The sequence below is a fragment of the Pygoscelis adeliae genome, unplaced genomic scaffold, assembly GCF_000699105.1.
Source record: "Pygoscelis adeliae isolate BGI_AS28 unplaced genomic scaffold, ASM69910v1 Scaffold27, whole genome shotgun sequence".
Taxonomy (NCBI): domain Eukaryota; kingdom Metazoa; phylum Chordata; class Aves; order Sphenisciformes; family Spheniscidae; genus Pygoscelis; species Pygoscelis adeliae.
In genome coordinates, this window is record NW_008825410.1 from 3,358,491 (window position 1) to 3,368,059 (window position 9,569).

General features: G+C 37.4%; 1 protein-coding gene across 1 annotated transcript in view; it reads right to left on the reverse strand.

The window, feature by feature from the left end:
• CDK14 (cyclin-dependent kinase 14) overlaps nucleotides 1–9,569 on the reverse strand; it is a 321,566-nt gene that overhangs the window by 222,259 nt on the left and 89,738 nt on the right. The window contains exons 3-4 of the mRNA XM_009330527.1: nucleotides 8,710–8,804; nucleotides 777–782 (exon numbers count right to left, since the gene is read on the reverse strand). Of these exons, the coding sequence (XP_009328802.1) occupies nucleotides 777–782; nucleotides 8,710–8,804 (101 nt within the window). The remainder of the gene's footprint in view (nucleotides 1–776; nucleotides 783–8,709; nucleotides 8,805–9,569) is intronic.

Genomic DNA, 9,569 nt, shown 5'->3' on the forward strand with positions numbered 1-9,569 from the left:
GACTGCTTAGGGAGCTTAAATAGAAGACTGGCCTTTCTAAAATAACGAAATCATATTTTAAGAAATGATAAAGGCATTTTTCACATTTTAAAAGCAAAAACCACTAGAAAATATATAAGAACTGGGACCACCTCTTGAGAAGCAACGAGCCATGGGTTCAAGCCAGCTATGTCATGAAATTATGCCCTGAATCTTGTGATGACATGCCAAAATAACGTGGCAATTTCCTTAGAAGCAACACTGAAAAGAGAAACCTGGAGAAAATTACCTCTGCAACCTATCAGAACTTGTCTTTGCAGTCTTCAGTTGTGGTTAGATAAGGTTAGCAGAATTCCTGCCAGATAGTGCTTCACATTTGTCTTTCACAACTTTCAAAGCATGCTCAGTATTTTCCTTATTTTCAAATACAAGTAGAAAAACTGACTGGTGGACAGCCTTTTAGGCAGTGAAAAGGCAACGCTGCTGCCCCTTTTAACATCCAGGATTCATTAAACCAGCTCTCTTGCTCACTGTCCAAAGTAAACAGTTTCACAGCTTCTCAAAACAATACACTTAACTGGGTCAAGGATTTCACTTATCTTATCTTATGTCCATCCTGTCAACCGCCTCATTAGTTTCTATTAAGGACAATATTGATTATAAAATTGCTGTTTTCTAACTTACAAGCCGTCCTCCTTCCTAAACTAATGCGCTCTCTCTTTCTCTCTCTCTCATCCAAAAATCTTCAGAGAAAGGACAAAAGTCCTGAAGCCTCTCTAATTATCACACAAAGCTACTTTACTCTAGGCAAATCACCAGCAGCTGATGGACAGTTTTCCAATTTATGGAAATTCAGCATTTTGATGTTACATAATCTCTTCTAATAAATTTCTGATTTTATATGCAATGAAGGCCAAAGAAAAATGAGTCCAAATTGTTTTATGTGGCATATAGTAAAAGTCTGCATATTGTAAAAAACACAAATGAGCCAAATATTACAAAAAATGCTAGTATGTGTCATTCTGCCTTTTCTAAAACACCACATATCAGCATTACCAAAATAAATACATTTATAAAAATGACCATTTATGAGAAAGCAGAGAAGATTAGAAATTATTTAATGCTTTAATGCATCATTAAGAACATAGAATACTGATGAATATAAAGTAACTAACTGATGACTTATTTGTTTCGCTGGGGATGTTGACGATGCCACATAGAGAACAAAAGAGTACAATAACACTATTTTCTCAAGTTCTTCAGTTATATTTAGATGCAATATATGTTCTAAATATAATAAATTTAAAAGAGTCAGTTAACAAAATCTGCCACTCTGATTTCAATCTGTTTATTTAACACAGAGTTTTACCACTGGCTGGAGTTGAGGCTGAGTTTATAACTTGAGCAAGTGCTAAGCTTGGGAACATTTCTGCAAAGAAAAATCAGTAGATGGTATTGGGACGATGCTCTTATTTCTGATACACATTTCAAGAAACTAATTTTTATGAAGTAAAGTAACTCTCAATTGTTAAATATTCATTTACAAGAAAAGCTCAAAGTTTGATGATCAAACCCCGACAATATCTAATTAGATCTACTCTGTAGTGATATTAATGTCACAAACAGACGTCTAAAACCCCAAACAGACCATGGTGGCCTAATGAAACCAGGCTCTGCCAGAATTTTCCTTTGAAGAAACCTGACAGAGGCAAATTCACTGTAGGTTTAGTCACCTCTGATTATTCTACCAATGAGTAACTAATTCCACATTGAGGGAAACACTTCTTTTAATCATTATCATAAAAGACAGTTCAGTGTAAATATGGTTTATATTATATTTCTGTTACTGAAAAGGACTTACATTTGTAGTTTACGAAAACCACTTACAGTCCCACTAAAGCCCAATGGTGCAAATATTCAAGGGACTAACATGGCCCCTCAATTTCTCTTTTTGACTCCCACCATCTTTTAACCTCCATCCTAAACAAAAGTTACCTTGTTTTAGAAGAAGCCAGTGGATTAAAGATACTTCATAATGCTGACGTTTATTAGGGCTGAAAAAATAGAAGATCAAAGAGTTCCGAGAGAGATGAAGGACTTAAATTATTAATTAGTGTTGTTACTGGAACTCAGGGATCCTGTTCTTCACAGGACTCAATGCAGTCTCATACAAACAATGTGGCAGCCCTCACTTGAACAGGAGCAGGTGAGCAGCATCAGAGCATTTACCTCCAGGTCCCTTGTCCTTACCTCCCAGCCTGCATCATTCAGTTCAAACTAATCAGCTCCTCATCTAAGCACAGGGGCTGCACTTGACTCACGCCTGCTGGAAGCAAATCACTTGGGACTGGCAGCAGGGAGAGCCATGCACAGCACCGGTCCTCCTCCGTATACCTCGCATCTCTTTGGGTCCCACTGATTTTCTTATAAAGAACTGATTTTCATATAAAGAGAATTTGAAGACAACCGTAGTGGTATGGCTTATAAGTAAAGTGGCCTCTTACAACTCTGCACACCGACAGTCACAGGGGAGCTTCTGAGAGATGCCATTCCACAGCTAGCTGGAAAATACATTGGTGCATAATGGCATTTAGATGGCAAATTACTTCAGCGTTTGCTCTACCATTCCAATCATGCATATATGTGTCAGTCCCAATAAATTACTATCCAATAACTTTTAGCACTTATATCCAGTATAACTGTGTTCTATCCTAGTTTTTCTACCACATTTTCCTGTGCAATCCTGGGTAAGTAATATACTAGATTTTCTTTCCTCAGTTTTGTCCCTTGCCACGAGAGATAATAATGCTGTCACCTCTGTAAACTGCTTTGCAGGTTGAAGCACAGCATGTATAGTGTAATGTTCTCTTTATATATACAACTACAGAGGAAAAATCTTCCAATATTTCTTTTAAACACTGAGAAGGTCACTCAGTAAGTGATCAATACAGTCAATGATTCATCTTCTAGTTAGAATCTTAGCAACTTATTTTGGTACTTACACTAATAATTTTTTCCACCATTTGGCATTTTAGTTCAACATCTAGTAATCATTAGTTTTGCATCTAGTTCAACTTGAAGTTATTGTTTTTATTAAAGATTTACAATGCTAGAGATTTTTTTTAAAGCATCTATGTACATATTTTATAAACCCCTGTCATGACTTTAAAATGTGTAGTAAAAAGCAGCCTACAAAAATCAGTTAAGCACATCAGTTAAAAAAAATGAGGGGGGGGGGGAAGATTTAAAAAAAATTGGGAAGCTCTAGTAGGTAACCATAAAGTGCCTTTTCATAATCCATGACTATATATTCCTTTTCCAGCCATCTGGTATCCTCAGATGAAAAGAGTTTCATTTGTAGATGAATACTGATTTCACACAGTTTGCAAGAAAGAAAAGAAAAGGTTCAGAAAGTTTAGGTCACTAAGGCAACATGAACCAGAGCAATTTTGAAATATTCAGTCTAAATAAATTGGCCAAAACATGAGGAAAATATTATCTGTGAACTGGACTGTTGCACATGAAACATATCAGCATGTGAACACAACACCACACATGGGCATGGAGTAAAGCTAGGAGAATGACTAAAAAGCTACAGCATGACAGACAAAACCATGGCAAGTTCTTCAGGCCATCCGAAGCCTACAGCACTTGCAATAGATTGCACATAAAACAAAAGAAAAGACAATGAAAGAGTCATGGAGGTTTCATGACAAGTAAAAGAAATTCTGCAACTTAAAAAAAAAAGTCAGAAGAGCATTTAGTCCTGTTAGTCATCCTCAGTGAAGGTTTCAGCATTATAAATATAAAAATCCAAATACTTAAGTCATCCTTTTTCTTGTGAGCAGCCATCCACAAACATAGATATTAAATAAGATGGTCAGCTATATATTCATAATGCATACTACAATACATCATGCCAACAACAAAAACAGGTAGTTCCCGCTGATCATTCAAATATTCCCTGCTGCTCCAAGAATAACACCGCATGGAAACCGCAGCTGGTGCAGAGCATGGTGCCTGCCCTCCTGAGCATGATTTCTCTCTAAGATCCGCTCTTTATACCATGAACTCCCTATTGATTTTCAGGTGAATAGTAAAAGGTATTGCCTTTGATGGAGGCAAAATGTAAAATGCCCTGGCTATCTGAAAAAATACCTTTCATCTTTGGGTACACGTTAGAATCACCTTAAACACAAAAAATTCGGATTTCAAGCAGAAATGGGAGAAGTACCTCAACTGAAGGACTGCCCTACACCTATGCAGTCTTTGAGCTCTCACTGACAGCATCAGCTTCTTCTGTGCTCTGCTCAGTACTCTACCAGTTTCTCATACTAATAGTTAAAATGGATAGGGACCAGAATTTATTAGGACAAGCGTTTTATTAGGGATAAATTGAAATGGTGTAATTTTGTGGTAGGGAAATTAGGCAAAAATGTGTTGATTGAGCTCTCTGTTACAAATTCTACACATTTTTGCAATACTTTGAGCACATGAAACTTAGTACAAGTGCCACAAAAAAGTAAAGGTACACTAAAAATCACATGGACGAGCAAGAAGGAGATCGAGATCACAGCGGCGCAGAAGCGATGGAGATACCATTGGCTTGCCTCTCAAAACACAGACACATGCTGTGCAAGCAGCAGTCACAGATCACATCACTTTAACCAAGGTAAATCTTTTTTAATTCTTTGCCTTGAAGGGCAATTGAACACAGTGGGAGGAGAGGACAGAAACCATGCCAACTCATAATATTGCCAAAAGCACAGGTTTTCCCCTTAAGTGCAATATGCAGAGTTCCCAGTGCAGGGATGCAAGGCCTCCACACTGCTTTTTAAGGGGCTCTGGTTGGCAGCAGCTCCTCTGTGCTGTCACCAGCTTCATCTCCAGACTCTCATAACTCACACCAACGTTTATGTGCCACAGATCAAGCCAGATCGCATTGCTGTACGTTCCGGTAAATTTATAATCAAGAAGGGAAGAAGGTCAACGGCAGCAGGAAGATATACGTGTCGATACAGACAGACAGCACTTCTTCAGCTCAACCGCAGAATAAAATGATAGACAACTTCAAAAGGCACCTACTGCCTTGCACCTATTGCATAGCAAACATTCACAGCGTTAGTCAATGGAACTTGCATCATTTTTTACAGCATTATCAGTAAATTACTAGGCCTAATTCTCCAAAATTTTAAATTAAAAAAAAGAAAAAGGAGAAATCCCTTCAAAGTGATCTGAATTTCATGCAGTAAGCAGCCTCTTGGGATTTTATACAACAAAGTAACACGTGAGAATCTAACCTGAACGAAAGTAGAAAATGAACATGCCAAGATGAGTTTCATTACTCACGCCTGATGTGCAACACATGAAATCAAATAGATTTGCCTATTGATGCAACCATCAGCCAGAAACAAATGGCTGCTTGGCTATTTCTCCAATAAACAAAAAAGCCCAGCCTAAGAGAATACTCCTTCACTTTCCTCAATAACACAGTCCCATTCACTCTGCTGCTTCCTCACTCCAGGGAATCATTTTTATCTGACTACAAAAAGAGAAATCCATCATCCAGTAAGAGGAATTAGCCCACTTCATTTCACTTTCCTGGGATACTGCCACAAATACTTAAACAGACAGAAAAGTAATGGGTTTGATAGGAAGGCAAGGGCTTGGTACCGCTGACCCTGCTCCGAGTTGTAAAAAGCCAGGCTTGCCCTGAAAGCAAGTTACTGCACACATTATTTTAAATTTTAGGACAGGAATGGCTGATTTTGTGTCTTTGGAGGCAGGTATGTATCTTTTAGTCTTTTCAAATAGTAAGCTAGGACCATCAATTTTTTATTCCATCATTATGATCAGCAGGGGAAATAATTTAAAAGGATGAAATATATCTCAGGTAATGCATTTTAAAAAAGAAAAAAGCAAACCCCACTACTTGTCACATGCAGCTGGTGATAAATATTAAGCACAATAATTCTGAGTACAAAGCGTCATTCAAACCAGCTCGATCTGATCTTAAATTCTCCATCTTCCACTACAGTTAAGGACATATCTCAGAAACATTTTGGCAAAATGAGAAAGCCAAGCATTAGAACTGGTTGAGAATCAGGGATTCTCAAACATTTTGACCAAAACACACTTGTTGTGCAAGTATTACCAGCTTTTCCAAACGCAGATGATACCTGTGTTCTGCGGTGTGCCACGAAGGGCTTAATCCTTCAGCAGTCAAAACTGGGCACATGCCAAAACAAACAGCCCTCTTTTGACCCGTTTTGCTCATTTTTCTTCCCACTGAGCCTGTAGCCAGGGGAACACAGTGATGCATATCACAGTCTCACCCTACGTACCTACATCAGGTGCTAGAAAAAAATTTTTGTATCTATTCCTGTATCATTTTAGATAAAGCTATAAACAGTCAGAGCCAATCTGCCAGAAAAGCAGCAGCAAAGTTAGACTCTCATGGAATGGCCGGAGCCAACATTGGTCCATCTATTCGCCCCTCCGTCCATCTGTCTTCCCCAATACTACGTGGTAGCAGTGATGCTCTCTCTTCTTTGGGGATATCATCCAGGCCAGAGATTACTCAATCTTCTCACAGGGACAGAAGAGGTAACAGGGCCACATTACCTCAACTAACAACTCCTTTAGAAATAGCAGATAGCCCCTGTAGCGTTCCCCTGTTCTTAAGGAATAACCTCTTCCTGCTGTGAAGTAGTTCAACTGTTTCTCTAGTTCAAGAAACAGAAGTCTGGACTGGAGGTGCTGAATCTGGACAGTGCTGCGTAATGTGGGAATTATTAAACTCTCAGCGGGGAAAAAAAAGTAAGCCAAACAAAATTAAGCAGGTGAAGGAATATTACTGTAACATTAGGAATATTCTCTGCATATGCATTATAGAATCGTAGAATCATAGAATAGTTTGGGTTGGAAGGGACCTCTAAAGGTCATCTAGTCCAACCCCCCTGCCATGGGCAGGGACATCTTCAACTAGATCAGGTTGCTCAGAGCCCCGTCTAGTTACACACACTTTTTTCAAAATACATTTTAAAGACCTTGCAAAAGATGTTACGAAGCAGCAGAATAAAGTTATATATAATTGTTATAATTCACACTACTTATTCAGAGCTTGCTATTTATAATGGAGAATGCAGAGAGCCCAGTAATTTCAATTTATTATTTGACTACCATTAAAATCATTGAAGTATTTCTTACAGATCTGCAGTCAGCTCTACTAAAACAAATGAATATTTCTAACCAATCTATGTTTTGTAACACGTTCACAAATCACTTCTGAATGAAATAGTTTCAGGGAAGCGCTTTGCTTTAACTTTCAGTCTATTCCACTGATTGACGGGACATCTAGCAACCCTGTTGCCTTAATTCAATCTTATTGAAAGCCAAGGCATATGGGATAACTATCACCAGATACGTGCTGTGATTTTTAAAGGGTTTTAGTAATAAGGCGCAAGCTGAAATCTATATGGTTTTCTCATATTACGTAGACCCCAATAAAAAGCTTACATATGTATAATGTCTGGAACTTATGCTGATGCGTAACTGAACCATTAACAATACAACATAACTGCATTTTGTTGAAGAAAACTGCCAGTGAAAGACGATACATGGACTGGCATGGCAGATGTGTAAATACTTCTTTTACATTTAGAACATGTTTTTATTCATATCAGCTGTCATTATGCTCATCAATCTCAAAGCTACTGAGAGATGAGGACACCCCTCATTCTGATTTATTACAAATATTCATTGAAAAAATAATTTTCAGTACCTACCTAACTTAATGACCCTGGAAAATGTTAACATGTATTTCCTTGTTTCAGTAGTCATTCTGTCCCATGACTGTCATGATATTCTCTCTGCTGAGAACAGTAAGTTGCCTCATCTTTCATTCACTAGACAAAGTTTTTAAATAAAGACATTGCACGTACCTGATCCCTCTCTCAGAACTGCTTTATTATTGAAAATTTGATTATGAAAACTTGATTAAATATATGAACTTGCACAAGACTGCTTGATGAAAGATAAATCTCAACTGAGATTTATCTAATGCTAACTTGAAGCATTAGCTCAAGAAGTATATTTTAAGTTTGTTTACTGAGTTGTTTTATACAATATAGAAGCACTTAGAGCATTGGGGATAAAAAAAGTTGCAACAAATAACCTTAAAGCAGCTGAAAACAATAAATATTTGACATGTAGACAGTAGATTATTTTGAGGTGGAGTAGCTGCAACGATTGTAAATAAACTCTTGTCAACAAAATGAACTTACAGTACTGCAAAATTACATTCATTGCCTTCATGTTATTTTATTCAAGCTTTTTAATAACAACAAACAAAAGACTAACAAACTCATTGCATATATTCAGCATTGCTCTCAGAACATCAGAGAAATCTACTTGACAGTATATTGTGCTCTTACCCCTAAAAATCAAATATCTTACATTTAATTTGGTATGGATATTGAGAAAGTAGTACAACATTAAAGTACAAACAAAACATCAGATTAACAAGATAGGATCTTCATCTTGTTCTGATGTGAAGGTAATATGTTACCTACGCAATATGGTCTCAGCCTCTTTCACTAGAGCACATGGCAGTCAGTAGCAGTCTGCATTCATTCATAGGGATCTATGTACAAGCGCAGCAACATCAGTTAATACCTTCTGCTTATCTGCATTTACACACAAAATTAAATGAAACAAACCACCACTTACTTGCTTTTCCCTTTGTATACTGTAGCATAAGATCCTTCCCCTAGTTTTTCCAGTTTTTCATATGAGTCTGCTTTTCCAAACTTGGGGCTTGTAGGCTAAACAGAACAAAAAAACATGACCTTTCAGCACATATTGCACCCACAACATTAAGTGCTTTGATCCAGCCTTTAGAGAGCAAACATCATTACCAAAACTCATAGACCTGCAGGTTTTCAGCAGCCAACAATAAAAAAAATAATTAATAGGAGAGCTAATGAAACAAACATCATTCAACACCCCAGATGGTGGTAGCCGATATCAACCATATACTTACATCAATGGAACTATCAAAAGGATTTTGTTCTTAATCAGAGACGTTTCTGTTTTATTTTTCACATATATCACTTCACACAGGGAGAAAGATCATTAACAACTAAGCCATCTTATCTTTGTTAAAAGATCTAAGCAACAGTCTTAATCTGCCCTACAAAATCAGATTAAAAGAGCTGCTTAATTTTTTTTTATTTTTTATTTTTTAGACTAAAGCAAGTACTGGTACATCAACCATTGTTCAGATAGTGGTCAAAATACTACAGGACAGCACATTTAAAGAGAGTACCTTGCTTCTGAATTATATATACAGTCTTCAGCTTATGGTTATAACTATACCGTAAGCAGGTATATGCAGCATAGTTGAATAAAATCCTGTAGCCTTAATATCTGCAGCCTAAGTGAAAGGTCTGAATTTGAACCAAGCTAAGTGCTGATTCTTGCTCAAAGGGCCAGATAGCTCAGCTGGCCTTTGCAACAGACTGGTACTTGCCCCACTTTTACACACTCCTAACAGAGAACACCACAACACTGCAAAAACAGAAATTAAC